The 23,960-nt window shown below is 43.4% G+C and overlaps 2 protein-coding genes across 12 annotated transcripts in view; both read right to left on the reverse strand.

Moving 5' to 3' along the window:
• Positions 1–6,061, reverse strand: part of CEP350 (centrosomal protein 350) — a 76,711-nt gene extending 70,650 nt beyond the window's left edge. For 9 of the 10 annotated variants that reach the window (XM_062004284.1, XM_062004285.1, XM_062004276.1 and 6 more), the window contains exon 1: positions 5,871–6,061. The gene's annotated coding sequence lies outside the window, so the exon portion shown is untranslated. Of the gene's footprint in view, positions 1–5,630; positions 5,651–5,870 lie in introns of those variants that run through there. The other variant, XM_062004283.1, reaches the window with a different exon arrangement.
• A 5,464-nt stretch (positions 6,062–11,525) lies between these two features.
• LOC104554403 (torsin-1A-interacting protein 1) lies at positions 11,526–23,638 on the reverse strand. 2 transcript variants are annotated; one of them, XM_062004064.1, is made up of 6 exons: positions 23,454–23,638; positions 23,126–23,194; positions 18,985–19,104; positions 17,758–17,814; positions 15,150–15,209; positions 11,526–14,106 (listed from the first exon to the last, which is right to left on the reverse strand). In XM_062004064.1, exons 1-6 carry the CDS (start codon positions 23,596–23,598, stop codon positions 13,304–13,306), a joined length of 1,254 nt encoding a protein of 417 aa, XP_061860048.1. In that variant the 5' UTR covers positions 23,599–23,638; the 3' UTR covers positions 11,526–13,303. The 2 variants fall into 2 exon arrangements, with proteins under 2 accessions (XP_061860048.1, XP_061860049.1); XM_062004065.1 differs by lacking the exon at positions 15,150–15,209.
• Between the last annotated feature and the right edge of the window lie 322 nt (positions 23,639–23,960).

The following is a 23,960-nucleotide window of genomic DNA, read 5'->3' on the forward strand; positions in this document are numbered from 1 at the left end:
GGAAATAAGAGACACACTCAAGTGGATGGACACAATCAGACCTAGTCAAGTAAACTGTTTTTCTGTGTCAACCCACCGAAACTGATGGAATTTCTATTTAAAGATGCCAGAAACACTTTCCATGGCTCCACAAATACCACAGAATACACTTTGTGATGATACTCTTCAGTCTGGAATACAAATACCTTTACCTACTCATTTTTCTGGAATACGAGCTTTTACCATATCTGCATTACCCCACTTAAATAAGTGCTAAAAATATCTGTAATACATTGTTCTACAACTTTTTCTGGTTACGTGTCTGGGCTTTTAAAATGTTTTTCAATACAAGAGTAATTTTTTTTTGGCCTCAACATATTTTGAGAAATCTTTGTCTCAAAGCAATTAGATGCAGGTGATCTGCTGACCTTCCTCGGGACTGAGGACAAGTTCCAGCACAAATGCATGACGTGGTTGTCAAAAAAGAGCCACATCTCCAGAATCTATAACCAACTCTGCAGAATCAGTCATTTCCTTTCCTCCCCTCCCTTGCTTTCAATGCTCATTTATATAATAAGCCTGTAAATGACACGTATTTCAGGGTCAAGGTTTCTGAAAGGAATATTAAAAATCCAAGTATAACTCTAACAGTCCAACACTTCAGAGATACAAACTTTACCTTAACTCTTCTCCAACATATGATGCCAAGTCTGTTATCTCTGCTTTGCTCCTCCAATATTATTTCTGCTACAAGGCTGGGGATTTTCCTTCTCATTATTTGAGTGGTCCTGATCTAAAGAGTCAATGGATTTCAACTATTCAACTATTTCAACTATTCAGCATGCGTTTATAGGTAGTTTTGTTGGTACTTAATGGGGCTGGCTGCTAATACTACTTAACTTAGAAATATTTCGCTGGTCCAGATTGTACTGCACCCCCAAGAGCAAGGCTGTAAGTATTGACAAGGGAGACAATTATATAAAGCTGATGTAAGGAAAAGTAGAAAGTAACAAACCCCAACGATACGGAAGGACTTTGTGAATGTTAGCTGCTCTGAATGAGTGTAACTTTAGATAATATTCAGTATTTTGTCTTGTAATGCAAACAGTAAATAAACCAGAAAAAATCACATTCCAATCAGGATTATTTTGGAAAATAATAATTAAAACCAAACAGGCTTCAAGAGTCAAAGAAACATAGTAATAAAATTTTAACTGTCATAAGTTAGAAAAACATAAAAAAGCTTTTAAGTATATTAAAATAGTACCCAAAAAAGAGCAATCAAGATCCAACACACACGTGCAGATATAAAGGCAGTAAAGAATTTCAAAGCCCATATCACAATCTCTAACTATTCTGATGTTTGACGGATATGTAATTGTTGATGTCGTTTAATATATTTCATGAGCTCTAAGATTAAATCAGTAGCATCAGTCACTCACTGTAGTGAGGATTTTTCTATAAATGAAACACTACTGAATCTGATTCTCTCCAACTGTATGCTGAGGATAGACATTTACAACACCCCTCTGCTATAAGAGGACACAGTAACTTGCAAAAATGTCTCACCACAAGTGATGAAAAAAAATGGTACTAAAAAACGGATTAGCTGTTTTCCTGAAAGTCAAATGCATTGAATGGCTTACTCTGCTGCATCACATGCTAGGAGATACTCTGAGGAAATCTATTGGAATGAATGTTGTGACAGTGAGCGTAACTTGATTCATTGTTCCTGAAAAAATCAGAGTACAAAGGCACAGAGAATGCATCCATTTATTGAGGAGAAGAACACGAGGGTTTGCTGCTTCATTCAGAAGTTCTGTATTTTCTTTGACTTTAAAAGCCTTTGAATTTATGACAGAAAAGAGAATAAGCAACAAACCCTAGTTTCAAGAATAAATGAAATACTCCTGTATTTGTCTCCTTGGCCTTCACAAGAAAAGTTCACCTCTTCCCTCTCCGGTTACTAGAAACTGTACATGAGATTTCAATTCTTGCACCCATAATAAACCCATTCAATAGAATATGCTCAAATTCTTCAACAAGTCCTGCCTTCGAAAGACCAGCACCCACTACCCTTCATCTCACATGGAACACTCTTATGTGAGGGAGTCTTCTTAGAACTTCTGGGCAATCCTCTCAGCCAATTACATGCAAGAATCAAACCTGCCAATTTGCAGACGCCAGGACAAGAGCTTTCAGCTGCTCAACAATACCAAGGACACGTGAGCAGGACAGCAACTTCATCTGCAGCTGTCAACTGCAGAAGACTGACTGCTATTTCCTTCCAAAGCAAAATAAAGTGCATGAAAACCTCAGGGAAAATGCCCTCAATATTACTTTTGAACTTGAGAAAGTGACATCTTCAAAATGTCAGGATAACAACATGAGACACAAAAAAATCCCAACAAACAAAAGACACTGAACAGTGACCATTAGCCCTGGCTCTGACATGGCATTACAAAGACTGATACCAGGACTCTGCTGAGAAGACTTTACCCTTGAACGAGCTAAAATCACACATTTAGATAATTCCATTCCACTAAAACTCTGAAGTGCCTAAACTCTAAATTTAGACTTTTCTGTTTCAATTTGACAATTCCACCTGATATATTTTGCTACTAGCAAACATAACACATCTCATTAATGTGACTGGAAACTGTTACTCTCATTTGCCATGGATCAGACAGTGTTAAATTCTGCATTCAGTGAGAGGCATTCTTACAAAGCTAAAACACAGCCAGAATTTCTGTTTGTGCTCAGTAAGTTTCAATTGACCTAGTATAATTGATTAGTTAATTTATTTGTTCTATTCTTTCTCCAGCATATTGACAAAGGTTTCAAACTTACACATACGAGTAATTTTATTCTCAATTGACTAGTCCATTAAAGTCTATTATATCATTAGCACAATGATACACATGTATCTTCCAAGCATTTACATCTATGGATAAATTTTACACTCAGACATTCTGATCCAGTCACATGTCTAATAAATTAACTGTACTGGAAGAGTTTTCTGTCTGTACTCAACTACCAAAACCTTTCTGCTGTTAAGAGGAAAGGCTGCAGGAACTGAGCATGTTTAGTCTGGAGGAGACTTAGGGGGAATCACATTAATAGTTACAAATATGTAAAAGGTGGATGTCAGGAGGTTGGGGCATCACTTTTTTCTGTTGAATCTAGCGACATGACAAGGGGTAATGGAAAGAAGTTGAAACACAAAAAGTTCCATTTAAACATAAGGAAAAACTATTCCACTATACTATAGCCCTGGCACGGGCTGCCCAGGGAGGGTGTGGAGGCTCCTTCCTTGGAGGTCTTCAAGACCTGCCTGGACACGTTCCTATGCGACCTGATCTAGGTGGACGTGCTTTAGCAGCGAGTTGGACTGGATGATCTCTAAAGGTTTCTTCCAACCCCTACCATTCCATAATTCTATGATTATTATACCACTACACCTGTATTTATATTAACACAGCTTATATTGGTTTCAACAGAATGAATTATATTACTTTAAGTACATTACTAGTACAGTTCAAACAGTGTTGTACTGATAAAAACCAGTCACACTCCTGGTGTAAATTTCCAAGGTAGAGTTGATCAGATTTAGCAACCGAACAATGATGAAGGAAGACATATATTCCTCCTGCCTTCCCTAGCAATCTTGCCCCTCCTCTGTGAACGATGCAGTACTCATCTGACTCTGTCACCAGCCAGTTCAACCCACTGACCCAGGAAAAAATAATTCATTTTTTCTTTTTTTTTGTCAGGTTACTTTTCTAACAGTTTACCAAACTGAAGCTGATTACTGCACAGTCAACTCCAGAACTGGTCTAAGCAGGGGAAGAGAACAGCAGCAGAGCATCATGCTTGCTCACTTTCTGTTGAGCAACTTTGCTTAACCACCACAGATTCAGCAATGGAACACAGATCTAGTGTATGGGCACTAGTGCTCTTGATTTCAAACACGTGCCTAACTTTAAAGGTGTTAATAGGACCACAGCCTCATCTAGGCATGCTAAAGTCAATGAGATGAATCCCATTAATGACTTTATCCACTGGTGTGTTCGATACACATAACTTTCATAACATAACTTTCTCAGCAGGAGCTGTGAGTACATCTGGTAGAGAAGTACAAGAACATGCAGAAATTTCACTGTTCCCAAGTCAACAAAACTTTGACAGTACATGTAGCAAGTCCAAGATTAAATAGTTATGCATTTAAGGGATGCTTTTACTACGGTGGCACAAATTACCAATAAAGCCATTTCAAGACATGAAAGATACCATCCAGTTTGGGACTGTTATATTTGTAAAGCCTCACCACTGCTACACTGGCAAACTGAAGCTATGCACCAGCTCAGTACAACAAGCCCATGCAATCAAAATCTTTTATAGCTTTAAAATGGTATTCTTTAATTTACCAACAACACCTAGGCTAAGGAGTCTACCAGAAGACATATGCCAATTTTCACAGCACTCTGGCCCCTTGTAGAAATGTAAGTAGCAATAACACATTAAGCTGCTCTGTTTAGTGGATGCAGTATAGTTTTGTTTAAGGTAGTGTCACTCGCAGAAACTGAAGCCTTCAACAGTTTACAGGGTTTGCCTGGCCACACCCTCCATTGCATTTAATTATCTTAAAGCATTACCTAATGACATTGTCGTAACAACCAGAATGATACGAAATAGTGAGCAGTTCACACAACTTAGCATGCCCATGCAGACAGTCTGACAGAACGTTTTGAGTTCACATGTGAAACGATGAGCAAGAGCCTGAATGGCTACAGCTCCATGCATGACTGTCCCATGAGTACTTTTCTGTAGAGTACTTTACTGTAGACTGCTGAATGAGTTTTCAAGCCTGTCTGCTCTGTAGCCCTGTGAAACAGTTTAAGATGACCAAAACCACAAAACTGACTGGTCAACTCATAAGTTTTCAAGTATAAGACAGTAGAGCATTCATCTACACAATGAAGCTATTTGATGTGCAAACCTCCACATGCACATACGTACTCAACGTGCCAGGAGACTCTTGGTTACCAAGATACAGCTTATATCCCAAGACAGAGAGAGATAAACTATTCTAGAAAAACTATATCAACAGCAGACATTATATCAAAGAAAACTGTACCCACAGAAAAAAAAAAAAAAGCCTCAATTACACTACCATAAAAACCTTTACGCCAACAACAGCCCAAATGAATGGCACCGAGGAAGTCAAAAAAACGCTTTGGGGCAGCCGTTACCCAGGGATGTAAGAAGCACTTTCAGTGGGCAAACACCGACCGATTCCGGCCTCGTTCCCTCGGCTCGGCAAGCCCCAGCCCAGGCCCTCGGCACAGTCCCAAGCATTTAAACGTGCATTTAAACTTTAAAAGCACCGTCACTCTCCCGACCCGGTACGGCGGGACAGTTTCCGAGGGAAGCGGCGGCCAGCCCCGCTCGGCAATCGGACAGCGAGCTGGAGCTACTTCGCTGAAAAAAACCCACCGCTTTCGGCAGTTTTCCCATACAAGGCGAAAAGACAACTGTGAAACTGGAGCTCCCCTACCCTCTCCCCTCCTCCGCTACACACCCCCCCACCCTCGATACAATAAGCACCAGAAAACAAATTAGAACTGGAAAAAGCGAAAAAGAGACTTAACGGTTGAAGCAGAGGACAGTGGAGCCCGGTGGCGGCAGACGCCGAGCCAAGTGACAGCCGGCAGCACCGCCCGGCCGCCGGCACTCCCGGCTGGGCCTGCCGAGCCCCCGCGAGCGGCCCAACCCACCTCCGCCGCCGGCCCCGCCTCGGCCCCACCTCGCTCGGCACCCCGGCCCCCGGCGGCGCGGAGCCGACGGCGGCCTGAGGCGGCGGCACGGGCCGCTTCGCGGCGCCTCCTCACCTGGTCGCGGCGGCGGCGATCGACGCCCACCGCCCCGGGGGCAGGTCCCGGCACATCCCGCGAAAGCAGAGAGAAGGGCGGCGGGAGCTGGCGGCGCCCCGAGGTCGGCTCCGCTGCCCGCCGGCGAGCAGCCCCCTCAGTGACGCCGACCCGCCGCCATTACCGGCCAACGACTGACACGGAGCTGCGGCGGCAGCGGCGAGAGCGGCGGCGCGGGGCAGGGCGGGAGCGCCCGGCCAAATCTCGCGAGAACCGAGCCGCCGCGGACCTTCTCAACATGGCGGCGCGCCGCCGCTCCCCCTGCGCGGCCCCCGCGCCTCAGCCCCGGCAGCAGCCATGTTGCGTGCGGCGCGGCCTCTCCGCGCCGTCTCCCCGCCTCAGCTCAGCAGCGGCGGGGCTCTGCCCCGCAGCGCCTCCGCCAGCGGCCCCGCAGCCCGCCTACCTTGCCGAAAGCGCGGCGGGGCTGAGGTGAGGAGCGGAGCCGCGCCGCAGGTGCACCCGGGGCGGCGGGAAGGGCTGAGGGCGGTGCCGGCCGAGCGCACCTTTCATGGTGCCCGCGGAGCCCACGCAGCGACGCGCCTGGCCCCGGGCAACGCGGCCAGGCCTCCCGCCGCGCCTTCTGCCGCCCCGCCGACCCGGGGACGTGCGAGGCTCTGGCTTCTCGGGGCGCCGGACACTCCCTTCGCCTCTGGAAAACAATCAGTACGTTCTTCAAAGCTCTCCTGTTTCGTTTCCCCGCTATGGTGGCGCAGGCTTGACTCGCCCGTTGAGTCCACATGTAAATCGTGTGAAAGGGCTGTGGCAGAGCGCTGGGTTTTGATGCATCAACAGGACTTGCCAATGTTTATTAAACCAGTGGTGCTGAGCGGTGCCAGCGCTGATGCTGGCATTCCTGAAGCCGCTCCAGTCGAAACTAGGGCACCGCGTTTTACTCATCCTTTGTATTCATAGCCAAGTCATATTTATAAAAATAAGTTGATTTTTGTTGGGTGGGTTTTTTTTTTCAGAAATGAAAGCAGCTCTGATTACAGCCTCAGCTGCCAAACTTGAGTTTAAATAAATGGTGCACAGAGAGAACTTAATTTCACTTTTAGCAGTCATTATAAACCTGGAAGAGTTTGTTAGTATACTATCTCCCATTGCATAGATTCCACCCCAAAGATGCATTAAAACCGCCCACGTTTCAAAAATAGGTCTAAGATGTTATCCAACTATAACAAAATTGTTTCCACTGGAGAAGAAAGTCATTAGAATAGGAAAAAAAGAAACTCTATGGTTATTTTGGGAATGTCTCCTTCAGGGCTTGTCTACGACTTCACCAGAGCCTGGTTTCAGCATGATTGTTTGACTACTGGTGCCAAACATCTCGGGGGAACATGGGGGTGGAAAGTTATCTACCCCAACCACAAACTACTGGAGCTTCCCCACCACCACGTTTGTTTTTTTTTTCTTAACTAAATAGGATTAGACTATTTCTATATAGCCTCTCCTCTTGCCAGTGGTCAACATTTTGCATGTAAATTATTCCAATATGGTAACACCATCCAACCCCCCCAAAAAAAAAACCACTGGCAGACAGCTATTAGGCAACACAGAACTTTGTGTCACAATTACAGGATACTCCTTTAACCTTAATTTGGCTCTTTTACATACACAAACTAATTACAGAGTGTATTTTCCAGCATAAGAATGCCTCATTTGAAACATGAGGTAAGAAGCTTGAGATGCCAGTGTTTAAACCTTTGAAAATGATCTTGATTTTTTGCCAGATGAAGGAAAGAAAATGTGTGAACACCAAAAGATGAGCACAGTTCCAGTCGGAAAAAGTGCTAAGCAGTGCCTGATTCGTTCCCACGTCTTCCAAGAGAGAACCTGCTCATTCCAAATGCAGAAGACTGTAAGTAATAATAATAATGACAATTTCAGCCAATGAAAACAATGTTACTGCAGTTCCTGGGAGCTCTGATTGCAGACTAGGGAAAATTCAATGATTACATTCCTTGTCATCACCTAGTGTCTGCTTAAAATGTACTGCTTCATCTTGCTGGACTGGCAACCTATTGAAATTATTCAGCACTTTTGTAATGCACTACACCTCTTTAATTATGCTTTTAAACATAGTTTCTCTTTTCTGCTTGGAAGCAGTTCATCTAGTTTTCATGCTCCTCCTTTTCATCTTCAGGCAAACAAGGCATCACATTAAGATGTTCTCAAACCTGCAAATCATTTGTTTTCAGCCAGTCAAATAAAAGGCAATGCTTGTCTGCTGGTTTTGCTTCTATAGAGCTTCACTTTATTCTCTGTCAGTGGAACTTGGTTGTAAAACTTTAGCTTGCTTTTCAAAGATTCCCTACCAATGAGCAGAAAGCTCTGACAGGCAAAGGTCACACAGAGAGAAGAGAAGAGAAGAGAAAGACATTCTTAATGGAAAATACAGTCATCTTGTGACATTTCCTAAGGTTAGAGATAAAGAAACCATTTACCTGTAAACATCCACAGCTCAGAGAAGAGGAAGAACTGAAGACGCTCCACTTTGATGAACTGCTCGCTAAACTGTGAAGCGATGGAGGAAGCTGCAAGTACTGCCCAAGCACTGAAAGCAGGGGACGGAGACAGTAAGTTAGAAGTAAAGAGCCACAACCTGCTCTTAACCCTAATGTGGTTATTACAGCTTTAAGAGAGAGGTTTGGAAAGTTTTCCACTCCATACTACTCTTGCACACCCCTTCTAAAATTAGAAAGGGGCAGCTGGCTATTGCAGCCAAAAGATCAGCTTGAGCCCCCCCAGACTCCCTCCCCTCTCTCCTTGACTGACATGGCTCCCAAGAGCCACGGAGGAATTTCGGGAAGGGTGCTTCCACCTGTTGGACATGGAATGAGGTTGTCCAGGCATTCAGTTATAAATCCAACTGTCAGGAGGTGACAATAAAACAGGACACAAAACAGCTGTGAGGACTATGGGCCACAAACACTCCCAATTCTCCGTGCTCCTACGGTTTTGCAGTTTCTCTTACAGCAGAAACAACGCATGAAAAATTGTTCTCTGTACAATCTGGGCTTATAAAATAAAGTAATTACTTCACATTTGGTCTTATACTTTTCCAGCTGTGCTACAGTGTCTTAGCACAGCCTGACAAGTTGTTCATGTATCATTACACACCTCAAACACCAGATTCTTTCCTAAACGTAGCATGCTGGCGGCTGCACCACAGATGGTGCGTATCACTGCGCTCTGTGCAGCAAATACCTGAACACGGGGCTTATCTTGCCTTTTGCACTCAGTTTGAAATTAATCTATTATTATCAGAGTCACAGAATGGTAGGAGTTGGAAGGGACCTTTACAGATCATCCAGTCCAACCTCCCTGCCAAAGCAGATTCCCCTAGATCAGGTCACACAGGAACGCATCCAGGCAGGTTTAGAAAACCTCCAGAGAAGGAGCCTGCACACCCTCCCTGGGCCTGTGCCAGGGCTCCCTCACCTCAACAGTCAAATAGTTTTTCCTTATGTTTAAATGGAACTTTTTGTGTTCCGGCTTCTTTCCATCACTTCTTGTCCTGTCACAAGATACAACAGAAAATAATGATGTCCCAGCCTCCTGCCACCCACCATTTACATATTTGTAAATATTTTCTCCAGACTAGACAGCCCCAGTTCCCACAGCCTTTCCTCATTAGGAAGATGCTCCAGTCCCCTGATCATCTTTGTAGCCCTGCCTTGGACATTCTCCAGTATTTCCCTGTCCCTCCCATGCCTGGAAAGGTGATGGAACAATTCATCCTAAACATTGTTAATAGCCATAATTTCCTTCATATGTTTATTGGGGAGTCAACATGGATTCACCAAGGGGAATGCTGTTCGACCCATCCGATAGCCTTCCATGAGGGCATAACTGGCTGGCTAGATGAGGGGAGAGCAACAAACACACGATGTAAAAAACATGGCCTTTTCAATTTGTGAAAAATGAGCAAATATTCACTTTTGATGATGTGAAAAAATGGGAGAAAATAATGAATCCTTTTAAGAAACTTGCTTAGCATGCTCCGAACTCCACTGAGCACAACATGACTCAGAGCAGGGCGTGAGAGACAAGGTAACAACAGACTGGGCTGCGTGGTTTTCAAGGTCTCTCTTCCAGCAACGTCCACTGCTGAAGGCAACGTGGGTATTGCCAACCTCCAAGTGCTGAAAAGGCAGCAGTAGGGACAGCAGCAGGAACGCTCACCCATGGGCTGGCTACCTACAAGGGGGCTCTTGCCAGCTGCGGGTGTCTGTCTCCTCTCAACCCAAGGAGCTGTTTGACCGTTTTCCAGTCCAGTTTGCAGAGCACTGGAAATTTTGGCTGTAAATTGGTGTGTAGCTAGTTCACCTCCTCAAAGATCACACTCTGCCCAGAGCTTGTTATGCTGTGAACCAGCAACATCCCCTCCTCAGCCCCAAGGCCAGACCTGGTGTCTTTGCTCTACCAAAACACATTTTTGCTGTCACAGGCTAATATGCTGACCTGCCAACAGTTTGGGACAGTTCAACTTCACAAGTGACATTTCTCTAGAAGCAGAAGTATTTTGCAGTTTAGAAGACATCAAATGGCCGTGTTCGCTGCAAGTAATGAAATAATTATACAAGAAGAACAGTAATCAGCTGCCTGTTACCAACAGAGACAGACATTACTCTTCACCTCTGCCTGAGGGGGAGTTACTTAATGAGATAGGCATTAAGAACTTGTGGATATTTAATGCGAGCTTTTTAAGGACAAAGCCACAAACAGAAAGGACCTACTGCTTCAAGAGCAGGACCAGCCTTCTAATCCTGAGCCTTTCCCCTTCCCAAAGGAGGCCACTGTATATACAATCTTACTGTTATGTTTCAAGGCTCAGCAGTAGCATACCATGTAGGTGGAAATACACCTGTCTTTCCCCACAGTTAATAAACACACCCAAATAACAAATTCTCCTGTTTCAACATGAAGTCTTCAGTTTCCAGGCACCTTCCTATTTTGTCTTTAAACAGGGGAACACAGCTCTTTGATAACCTATAATAGGGGCAGGGGGTCAGTTTTAGAAACAAAAACTACGCCAATAAAACACAAATAATCCAGGTTAAGAGCACGGAATCTCCTGCCTTCATGTCACAACTTCACTCTTTTTTTTGTGGTTGCCATTCTTGCTAATTATGGGGTTTTTTCCTAAGCCATTTTTTAGTAAGTCAGTCCCTCCAGTTAGTTCACAGGGTGCTGGTTTGTATGAGCAGAGGTAGAGGAACATGCACAAGGAGGAGTGGAACAAGAATGAAGTCATCCCTTTTGTCAGCTGCTGACTCGTGTATGGGACTAATGAAACAAGCGAACCATATCTTATCATTAGTTCCAGCTGAAATCAGAACTGAGGGATTAGTACAAGAACACCAAGTAAAAGACAATTCAGAGCTATTACAATTTCCTGAAGTGTTCCCTGTTAGAAAAAAAGCCCTGATAGGATCAAATACAGGCATCTGCATCCCAGTATTTACCATTCCACTCAAGGTTCATAAAAGTTCCAAATTTTGCAAAAGGTTGTAATTTAGGCATCTGTAGTTGGTCACAAGTAAAAGAAACAATTTAAAACATGTTAAGAAAAGGTCTGACCACTTAAAATTCAATGGGCAAATCGTAAAACACTTATTAAGCCAACAGGTATATTTATTTGTATTGATTACTGAAAGTTTACACAATATACAAACAAATATGCTCTCAGGACACACTTGGAAATAAGTCACAGTTGCTTTTGAAAAAAATCATATTGTCCAGTGAAATGTCCAAAACATAAATGCCTTTTTTTCCTTCCTGAGCTATTCTTAAACATCCAGAACAGCAGCACTTCCATGTCTTTTTACTGCTTATATTTCTTCCTGTGAAAATAAGAGAGCACTACGCATTGCTGGCTCTCAGGGATTAGAAAGAATCCGTCTCTGGTTTCAGTGACCACAGCTCTCTGTCTCACAAACTGTGTTCTTTCATATGCTTAAGGTGATTTTTGTGCATTCCACTTAACAGCCCAAACCTTTGCTTGCACAAAGCAGTCAGAAATTCCAGCACCTCGAGAGGTGTTCTTGGTTAAAAAGGACTTTCTGCAACACAACAGCTCAAGGGGCTTGTGAATAAAGGATGAGTCCAAGAGCCACTCAGCTGTTCCAAGAAAATGCTCTATTAATTTGAGAGCAGTCTTCACATGTTCCTTCATACTCAAACCCAAATGCACATAGACCAATAGCTTCAAGAGCATAGGGTAATGAAATGCAATAGTTCAATAAAATGGAAGTGCTGCAGTTCTCTTAGTTTGTCTTTTTTTTCACTACAGAATACTTACAACAGAATCAAATACATGTTTTTAGTCTGGTGTGAGGGATTCCCAGCATGAAGCACGCTAAAAAGATGTGGTTTAAAAACATGCATTGCAGATCTGTTCTTTGCTAGAAGCTTATACAGCAAGCAGCAGCAGGTTATATGCAGACACATGAAGAAAGGTTATTTTTGTGGTATATCAAGTACCACAGATAAATACTCTTGATGCAAAAATAATTATCTTATTAAAATGACAACCTATGTCTTCCTAAACTTCTGCTTGGAAAGGAGATGGAACAAGTCTTTAGTACACACACAGCTGGTATCTTATCATTTCCCCTCATATGTTAAGATTTGCAGAACTTTGACAAAGAGCAGAGAATGCCTGGAAGCAGTGATGCAAAGAGGTGCAGGGGGAATATTAACTGACTTCAGTACTAATGTCAAGCAATCTTTTGTACCTCAGCTTTTCTAACTTTGTAAAACTCTATGGGGCAGGCTCATTTAGTGAAGAAACACTTACTGAAGAGGTTCCCTACAAGTCACAAATCTTTGAAGCAATTTTGCCATATTTAGAAGTCACCACAGAGAGGTGACATCTATGTTGTGATCAGATCGAGAAAAAGCATGTGCTTAGACTCACATTACATTATCATCATTTTCAGTTCATGTTTTTTCTTAAGTTAGAAGGAAAGTAAGCAATGCTAGCAGATGAAAGTGATGTTTTGCATCCTATTACCTTGTCAAATACGATACCAGCTTTATGCACCACCAGAAAAGGATCCTTATAGCAAAGCCAATAGTGCAGCAGCTTCAGCAGATGAGTGGTTCTGCACTAGTGGGCACTTCCTTCCAGCTCCAGGACACCAAGCCCAAGTAAGTCACGGAACACAACTTACCAACCACCAGCAAGTTCCTTGCTTACATTCTGCAGCTGACTTAGAGAAATCCCAGTTACTTTAGCAGAAACAACCCTGACAGTTGGTGGAATTCCTCTGCACAGAAAGGACTATATGCTGCCTGAGCAGAGCAGCTGCAGTAAGTTCCTTCCCTGTTCAGCCATTACAACATAGGTTTTCTGTCTTCCTCCTTTCTCAGGTCCTCTCCAGTAACTTTTATGTACATCCCTCCACAGGGAGGCCCTTTTCAGGCCAAACAGGCAACACAAGATGAGATATACGGCTCCACAGTCCACTCAGCTTATCTGTGTCCATGCTGTTATAAGAACTAGGAACATCTGAACTGGTAAACTTTGCCCAGAGGAAATCCCGGACTTTCTCCTCAACTTCTTGTAAGGTGAGGCTCCTTCTCAGCGACTGTTCATCCAGGAGAACTGTCAGCAGAAGAGCCACATCCTTAAATGCTGCGTTTTCATGATCACAGTACTTGTAAAATATTAAGGTGGAGCCTGCAGGTAGTAACTCAAATCGATGCACCACTGCTACCTTCTTGCCTTCTCTGAACCCAGAGCTGAGCTCTTTATCTACCTCCAGCTTGACAACGTCACTATCCAACACGGCTTTGTCTGCCCCATTAATTTTGATAGTAGTAGCATTCTGGGAGAGGGCAAATGCATCAGCAATCTCATTACTTAGGCACCTCAGCGCTTTCTCAGCTTCTTGGCCAGCTGTGAAGAGTAAGATGGCAGGCTCCAAATGCAGGTGGGAAGCATTAAGATGTTTCTCAAGGAACACATTGGCTCTTTTCCACAGATTAGGGTCCTGACTTTGGTAAGTATTTTTTAGTTTCTTCATCCGGGTCCGAAACTCTTGCAGAATTTCAGTATCTCTACTTGAAAGAGTTGCATCTAGAAGACTTGTCATTCCACTCCACGGGGCATAATACAATAGGACACCAATTAACAGAATCAGTAGCAAAGTCCAGCCCTTGTGAAATCCACTCTGTGATTCACCATCACCTACAGAAAAGAGGAGCAAACAGGAAGAAAAGAACATTTCAAAAGGAATCAGAAGTCAATAAGTGAGAGGAAAAGAGAAGGAAACAGTGGAATTCAATTAACTCATCCCACTCTCGAGCTACTGGTACAGTAGTTGAAGAATATTAAGACGTGTTAGTAAAAAAAACAAAACAAAACAACCCAAACTCACAAACTCTCAATTTCTTTAGCAACTTAATGAAGTATCAGCATTAAAAAGAACATTTTTATACATTTCCAGACTAAGACTTAAATTGGACATTCTTCTGAAAAAGAAACTCCTCTGAAAGCTTATTAATACTCCACTCTATTTACTCAAATCCAAACTAAGAGCTTCAATTTTTTCTACATGTAGGCTCTCCAGAAAAAGCCCCATTGAAACCATTCTGGTGATGCCAGGTTTTGGATGTTGTCACTTCTCCTCCCTATCCTCCTAGGACAAAAAAAGGTTTCTGCAGCAGTATTTGCATCTCAGACACTGGTGATCAGAAGATGTTTGTGGTCTTTGGATCAGTCAGTTTCACAGAGACTACACAAAGTGCACAGGAAGCGTACAGAGTATCAGATGGTTTCATTTGGTTTTGTATTTCAAGAGTTAATGTAACACTTGTCTGACCTACTAGGAGCATAAAGCTCAATTCTGTTCCCAGTAAAATCAGTCACAAATATACCAACCTCCCTGGAAATGGGAAAGAACTGTATACCTTATGTTACCATTTTATCAGAACAGCAACACAACTGTTAAATAAGAAGACCACTAGCCTGCCTCAGTTTTAATCTTGTAAACACTACAGATGGAAAACCTTAAATTCAGGTGTAAATGTTATTGTGTATATATATATATATTATATTATACAACACTCTTACTTCCTTTCTTCATGCTGAAAACACATCCTATCAAGTCAACTGTTCTGGCAAGGACCCTCTGTTTAATAACAGCTATCAGGAAATCTAATATTTGGACAGGCATGAAAATGGTTAAATGTAACACAAGTGTGAAATGGAAGTGAAAGCAGAAGTCTTACTTTTGGCCAAATGCTGAGACTGCTTCCCTATGCTGGACTGATCTCGAAATTTACTTCTACCTGTTAAAATATTAAGAAAGGAACATGAGAAAAACATTAAGATAACAATTAAAACCAGTCTTCCAGCTGGGAATTTAGCAGGGAGAAATCACCAAACTGTGTTATTTTCAACAAAAAGCTGTTCTTAGTTATGCTGTTATAGACCCAATGCTACGAAGCTGAAGGGAACAGTTAATGAGGCATCCTTGCACAGCAACAACCTCCCTGGAAATGCTCCCCTCTAAGTGGGAGCAAAGGTGATACAGTGACCTCATGCCAGGGAGGGCTGGGTCAAGTTTGGGCTTTCTGTTCTTTTCCACATCATTTGCCCTCCTGTGCTCAAGGAAGGCTACAGAAAATGTCACATATGTGACATTTCTAGCCTAAGAAGTCCCATTCATCTGGCCTCATCCATGCTATTTGCCAAATGTTAGTTCTGAAACTGTCTACAGTCTTGCATAAAAAGCACAAGTCCTCAACCTATCAAAAACCACCCCCCCAAAGGTTTTTAACTCTTGACAAGCTACACAAATGAAAACAGAGGCATTTAAAATACAAGATGACTAAGTGGTGGAGATTTAACAATCTGCTGTTTTCTGCACACGGATCCCACGTCCCAGTTCAGTTTCCTGATTGTGATCAGGAATTTGAGGGACAGAAAAAATGAAAGCTCAATTAACACACATACAAGAAGAGCAACATAATGCAAGATACAAGTAGCAAAATCAAAGTGATATAGTGAAGGTACAGGCTCATATTCCTTCTCCATCCAGCTTCGGTCAGAAGCTTGTTTTATCAGCACTCAGTTTCTTGGGATGAATTATGCTTTTAAAGCAAAAAGCAATCTTTCAACTTCAAAATAGACTTTTGGTCTATTTATTTAAATGGGCTCAGACAGCAAAATACAAGAGACATTATCCACACAACAGTGTTACAAACAACTTTCCCAAGAGACCAATATTAATATATACAGTGCAATTATTGGTCAGCAAGTTTTTTGCATTTAGTCACTTAATTAAAAAGACATGAGAACTACTGTCTCCGTTTGAACCACAGCAACTGGTTCAAAGCTGAAGGCTCTTTAATCATACATAACCAAATCAGGGTACCATCAATGGCAATGTTGAGAATAAATTGAACAAACATACTCTGCAGTAGTTAGTTCAAGAACACTAAAATACATTCTGTAACCTTGGTTTTTTTTGTATGAATGTAATAGTAGAAGGTGCTAAAAGCAGCTCTGGTTTAAGCTGGTGCTTACCTGGCTTAATGAGCTACACTAGTCTGTAATTTCAATGCCCTCCCAGGGCACAGACACCAAGCTTGTCTTCTAATAGTTAACAGATCAAAATCACCTCAACTCTATATTTTACAATGTAGCCCTGTTTGCCAACATCAGGTTTCATATTTAGGAGACAGCTGTGATTCAAGCCCTAAAGGAAAAAATATTTTGATAGTCTGAAAACAGATCCCAGCCTGCCTAAGGATCTCACCTTGTTTCACAGACTCACAGAAGCATTATGGTTGGAAAAGACCTTTAAGATCTTTGAGTCCAGCCACAACACAATTTACATGAAGGTCAAGCAAATTATTTGTCTTGCCTAACTCAAAAGGTGTAATTCCTGCAGACACCTTAAGAGTTTCAAGTGATTTGCAAAGTTCTTCATCTGACACACCACTGGTCACTCCTGCAGCACCTCTTGCCTCTGGCACAGGAGAGGAGGAGCACCAGACTAGTGAGAACTCCCAGCATCAATTCCTTTTTCAAACACATTTCACAGCCGCGCAGCTACCACAAAAGACAAGGTTGTCTTCTGGAAGGCACTGTGGTTTTCAAAGAAACCCAAACCCTAACACCACCCCCTGCTTCTCCAGACTGAATTCTGATTCACAAGGCTTTATCCGTATCTGTTAGGATAAAAACAGGCACCAAGACATTAAGAGCAGAAAGCTACTGAGAATTCTGCACTTTTCCTCCCTCTTCTTTCAAATACTCTTTCAAGAGGAAAAAAAAAACCAGACCAACAAATCTACAAAACCAGCAAAAGATAAAAATAGAAAGATGAGGAATTAGTCATTAGATGAACAGACAGCAAAGAAAAATGCTGCTCCTCTTGAGGAGCATCCAACAACTACTTCAATTGTAGCAGGCCACCATTACTTAGGGAAAGGCTACAAGGGACACGTACAAACTAATCTAACATTCACTGCTACCAAGAGGTGCAGGCTTTGTTCCCTTCCTTAGCTTCACCCTCACAACACCACTAGTAGATGCTCTGCACTTACTGATTGTCCCATAAGTCAACTCCATTTCTTAACCCAGCTAAAAAAGAAAAAATTAAAGTGTGTCATTTTCTGTGGTCAGCGAGTTGAATAACCTCATACGAAGGCTCTAACTCTAAATTGTGTTGCTTTCTCCAGCGTCCATTTGAATCTGCCTACTGAGTCCCTTTCCACTTTCCCAGAGTGTCCCATGGCACAAGAAAAACCACAAGCCAAAGAAAGGAAGATAATTCCATGCTTTCCACTTAATTACGGGGAAAGACTAGATATGTATTTTTCAACTTACACTGTGATGTAGTTGAGTGGTGCTCACGACTTTTCTCAAGGAAGTCAGACTTTCTTTCTGAAAACAAAGTACGAGCAAGAGAACTTGGTTATCCCTTTGGAGGTCAGAATAAGAGAAGCTAGACATGCTTTTGGCTCTTTCTATAAATCTTCAAAGGTTATTCAGGAAGGTGTGTATGTTGTGCTGCCAAACCAAACCTGTACCGTACAATAGCCTCTCAGATTCCTCTGGAGATGGAGGAAACTACTACTAACTAAGAGAAGGGGCTTCATTTGTCTCCTCTCACCCTGCTTTTCCCAATATGACATGAAGCTCTCTTTCCTATTTGTTCTTTAAAAAGCAACAATGCAATAATGATAAAATGCAAAGGATGGGAAATGAGCAGTGTTGACTGCTAATGGAGGGTACCACATTTGTCACTTCTGAAACCAAAACTGTTCAGCAGGAGGGAAAACCAAAATCAATCAGCATAAAGCTACCACTTAGTGTGATAGGACTGTTACTGAATGAACACAAGCCACTACCTCATGCTCTGACCAGTTTACCAGCTCTCCTAAAACCCTCCCTTACATTGTGTATCTATTTGGATGTATTAAAACCACCTACAGTAACATGACTACCTTCTGCTGGACTAAAAAGTATCCCATTTTTAATTCTTCATTCTATTTCCCTATTGCTTCTGTAACACACACAGAGAAAATTCTCTTGAGCAATGAACAGAAAAAGCACTTCCTCACACTGAAATCACTTGGTACAGTCAGCTTCCCCCTGCTGAAGTCAAAAGTACCTCATATCTCTTTACAAAAATGACAGTTTTGGTTTGCTTTGCCTGAGGCAAAGAAAGATCGACTCTTGTAACAATTTTTGAAGAAGGTATGTTACTACTCATCGGCTTTTTGCTTTTGAAAAACCAGATGGCTTTATACTTATCAAAGTTTAAAGATGCTCTTCCTTGAACTTTTAAGGTTTCAGATCCAAGCAGATGACTGTCAGACTACAATCGGTTTTAATTTGCTTAAGGGCAGGAGGAAACCCTAAAAATGTTGTTTTTGTTTAAACTTCTTCATCCATTCAGATTTCAACACAACAGCTGTACCTTCACCTTTTACCTACAGCTTCATCTATTTACCTTTCAGTGTAACAGAACTGAAAGAACATCATTTTAGCACATTTAAGGAATCATTTGTTACATAATGGAAGAAGTACCTATAAAACTAGTGTTGTTACCTCTTAACGATGTGTAAAGGTTTGGCTGATGCCCTGCTTGTTTCTCGGGTTCCTTACTGTCACAAGTCTTTGCTTTTTCCTTTATTTGATTCTCTTGAAGACAGTAAGTTGAAGAACTACCTGTCAGGAGGAAAAAAAAAAAAAAAAAAGAGGATTGGTATAGGTGCAGTATCATTTGTGCTTGTAACAGCACAAAACTGAAAGACCAAGACAATGTCAGAACATACACTGACCTAAATCAGCACCCTTCAAGTTGTCATCTCCCAACAGTTACTTTCTTAAAATGTAACCAAAAGCAACTAAGACTTGAACAGCTGACAGCAAATCTGAGTTCACTACACATACAGCTGTCTACACCACCACATACAAGTTCTTTTTCTTTTTTTCAATTTTATTTTTAGAAGTCCTTGGATTAAAAACTCTGGGGAAAAAAAAAAAGCCAGATCAGAAAGACATCAAAATGCTGAGCCAAGAAATGCCTTACACTAAAGGGATTCTGTGTAAACTAGTACATATACAAGCACAGGAGTAAAGAAGTTTTTCCCACAGCTTTGGACACACAACTCAAACACAATACTTGTGCTGTCTTTAAGCAGAGAGGAAAAAGAGAGGCAAATATAAGTCTCGTTTTCATGCAGCCCAGGTCATCCTTTCGTCTCTCATTAACCACAATGGCCATCTAGGGCACCTAAGCTCTGAACTGAATCCCCTTGGTTAGCTTGGATCTAAACAAACAGGTCTGCCAAATTACTCAGCCATTCTGACACTGAAACCCTTCAGAGTTAATGTTACTAACTAGAATGAGCAAAGCCTTTTAAGTTGACAGGAATCCCAGAGCAAAGGTCAGGGCTGGAAAGCCAGTCAAAAGCAGAACACCAGGAGAAGAGGTTTGAAAGGATAAAGTGTAACCACATCCTTGTCCAGATTCAAGGTGGGGGCAGCAGTTAGAGTAAAAGCTGTGGTACAGCTGTGGAACAGAAACCATGACACACTGGTAAAGCAGAAGGGCATCAGAGGAAACAGCAAAGGGAAGAATACAATTGGTAAAACTTCTCTGTACCATTCACACGGGGCCTTTTTGTTCTTTAAACAATACTGGGTTCTCCCAGGCTTTTCTGTGTTTTTATAGCGCTTTTACCATACACATGAGGGCAACACAGAGCTTGCCACCTAGTGTTTATTAACTTTACTTCAAGAAAAGAAACCAGCAGCTTCAGCATGCCAGTGTATGTGAAGCACACTGAGGAGAAAAAGAAAACAAACCACAGAACAACCCCAAAACAGAAACAAGGGAGAAAACTAAGTTTTAAACTAAGATGTTCACAGGTACAACAGTAAAATATTTGCAGAGAGTGAGTGGAATATTGTATCTTCAAAACCATCTCAAAAAGCTGCTAAGTGACCGATTTCCCACAAGGCCAAGAATGAAGATGATCAAGTGATTTGCTGACTTTCAGGAACGTCAAACAACATACCCATAGTTTTGCAAGGAAGGTCTCACTAGTAGTGGTGGCCACTAGTGATATCCCTACTTGTGATTACTATCACAAGACCAGAAAGATCTGTGGATCTAAAGGCTACCCATGCAGTCCATATGCTTTAATTCCTCTCCCTTTCTTTACATCAATCAGCACTCTGTGTCTCTCAAGGCATTCTCAGAAGTTGTAAATGGGAAATATTTCAATATATACAACTTTATTTTTCACATGAAGGCAGCTTGTAATTGGCACCTTCTGTAACAAGGAGCATGAACAACAGGAAAGAGTATCAGTGCAAGCAGACAGCACATGTCGAATTTCCTACAGGGAAAAATAAACTCCCCTGTATAATGTTTAACTTTCCTAGAAATATATATAAATTCCAGCCCATACATGCCAGTTCTTTCCTTACAAAGCCTTAAGCCTCCTATCCAAAGGATCAGTCCTGCCTCCCAGGCAGCCAGTGAAGCTTTTCTAATCCACCTTAAACCTGCTAATCAGCTACCTACAGCAGTCACCTGCTGAAAGATCTTCCCACTACCCCCATTTCATATACCGGTTTAATCAAAAGGATTAGAAATCTACAAATTCACAGAATGGTGGGGTTGGAAGGGACCTTTCAAGATCATCCAGTCCAACTCACCTACTAAAGCAGGTCCACTTAGATCAGGTCACGGAGGAACGTGTCCAGGCGGGTCTTGAAGACCTCCAAGGAAGGAGCCTCCACACCCTCCCTGGGCAGCCTGGGCCAGGGCTCCCTCATCTCAACAGTGAAATAGTTTTTCCTTATGTTTAAATGGAACTTTTTGTGTTCCAGCTTCATCCTATTACTCCTTGTCCTGTTGCTAGATAGAAAAAAGGGATGTCCCAGCATCCTGACATCCACCATTTATACACTTATTAAGTTCAATATAAATATTAAGCTCAATCAACTACAGGATTATAAGCCAAAATATAGAGCCACTATTTTAATATAGCAGAACTTGTTCTTTTAAGTCTATTGCATAGTTACCTCTAAGTTCAAGCTTTTTCAACAAAGATAAGCCTGTGACCTTCCACAACAACTGCAGGCAGCACAAACTTGAGTGCCAAATACCTCACACCTGTCTTAAACTCATAGTCATACGTTTTTAATTGTGCATTTAAAGACAACTTCGGGGGAGACTGCTAGCATGTATCTTTAGCTCATTGATATAGAAGCTGCCTGATTCAAGGCAGAGTTTGTAGGTTCTTAAGTCTTTTTAGCTCTAGAAGCAAGTTTCCTAATCTAGATTTAAAACCTCGAAGCAGAAGCCGGAAACCAGTTTCTCAAGTTGTGGTTTTGCTTCTAATCTGCTCTCAGAGAATTGTGACAATTACATCCTGATAAAAATCCACCCTGCTTGTCCCACTGCCTCTCAGACCCTGCATTCCCATAAATTCTGCAGAAAAACAACAATACTGTAGAGTTACAGGCGGGGGACTGAGGGGGGAAATCACTCTATATATAACATTAAGGTCTCTTAACATACTTTTATGCCTATTGTGATTAAAAACCAAACACCACTGTGCGGAGCTCAGGCAGGTGTGGGGATGACATGTCTCCTTACAGCTTCATTTTTAGAGATGTCCACATTAAAACATTCTCTCTCAACTGTACTTCCTAAAGCAGCCCAGCCACATTTAAACCACTGAGCATGTTAGTGCCCTGTTAACCATCATCTGGGAGTGGCAGCTTCCCACAGCTTTTTTCAGATAAGTCTTTGTACTTTCTCAAAAAAATACTCATAACCTCTGTCTTCTTCCCTCAAGATAAGACTTTTCCACGCTTCTTTGAAATTCTGCTTCTGAAGCACAATATTGGCAGCCCTTTTGAAGGATAGTACCACATAACCACGGCCACACTGCAGATGTAACAACTGGGTGACAGTCCTGTCATGAGAATATGGATGTGAATAGAGAATAGCCTCAAGCTGACTCAACTCATCCATCAGAGAATTGCCACATACTGGTAATGCACACATTCTGTCTCATAATAGACCAACAGACTAAAAGGGAAGGAAACACAGACCATTTGCTCGCAGTTTCTGACGGAATGACAGACTGATGCCATGTGACTGTACTACACTCAGCATTTCTCTGAAGTTTTGAGATTACAGTTTTCATCAAATAAAGAAACAGGGTGCCCCACTGAGCTAATACAACAGCTCATGCAGCCCAAGGTCCCAGAGCAAGTACCAACACATGCTTGGTGTTTCAGAGAAAGGGCAGCAAGCCCTTACTATGCACTGCCTCACAAACAATGCTGCTCACCAGAGCAGTCTTACAGAAATCCATTTTTTGCAGCTCAAGTTCCTTTGCTTAAATTCAGCCTTTGAAAATCAACCAGTGTTAGAAAACTCAGTTATTTCTCATTTTAACACCCCAGCAATGCACTAGGTACAACAGCTACCCAAGGGCTACAATGTGCTCTACGTGCACCAATCCTTCCAGACGGCCAAGAAGTGCTTCTCACCTCTTGCATATAGGATCAAAACCCCACCGGGATTCCCTCACCTGTATAGCAGAACCATGGTAAAAACTGCAAAGGAGCCAAAACCCAATGAACCCCATTTCCCCCCGTCTTTGGCATTTCAGCACCCCACAGCCCACACGAGTTGTGACTTCTCCAAGCCAGTGCTTACCTATTGTTCGATATGCTTTTATAGAGGGTCGAGTCAGCGAGTCCGGGGTCTGAAAGGGATGCTCATCTTCTGAAACGGGAAAGAGGTGAAAGGTGCAGCAAGTTCAAGCCCACCCACCTCCAGCCTGACAGTCCTCCAGGAGCACCAAATTCACTGGGATACTCCGGTGTTTCCAGCAGGGCTGTCCGGGAGGAAACTCCCACCTTAGTCCCGTTCCGCACACCGCCCGGGGCTGCCGCTCTCTCTCCGGCAGCAGGCAGGGCAAAGGCCAAGAAGAACAGGGCGAGCCCGCCCGCCCCACCGCGCACCGCCCCACTGCGCCGCTCACCCTCCAGCGCCCCTCCAGGGCCCTGCTCAGCTACGGCCTCCGCCTCGGCCTCCTCCGCCCGCGCCGCCGCCAACCGGGGGCTCTTCCGCCTGTGCTTCGGCTCGGTGGCGTCCGGCGGAGCCTGCCCGTCGCTGCCCCCCACCATGCTGCCGGCCGCTGCCGCGCCGCGCCGCCGCCGCCCGCCCCTGCCGCGGCCCCGGCCGCCAGCCGCCGCCGCCTGCCCGCGCCGCGCGGGACCGAAGCTGCCGCCTTCCCGCGGCAGGGGCGGCTCCGCGAACCTCACTTCCCGCTGGGGGCCGGGCTCGGCGCCCGGCGCTTCCGCCGCCCGCGCGCGGAGGGGGCGCCGCGGCGTCACGTGGTACAGCGGCCGCTCCGCCATGGCCGCGGCCCGCGCGCCGCTGCCGCCGGCGCCCCCGACCCCTTTATCCCAGTCACCCCCCCCCCCCCCCGCCCCCGTTACTCCCTGCCCGCCGCGCCGCTCCGGGCACCGCGCCGCCGCGCCCGCCT

Source organism: Colius striatus, chromosome 10 (genome assembly GCF_028858725.1).
Source record: "Colius striatus isolate bColStr4 chromosome 10, bColStr4.1.hap1, whole genome shotgun sequence".
Lineage (NCBI taxonomy): Eukaryota > Metazoa > Chordata > Aves > Coliiformes > Coliidae > Colius > Colius striatus.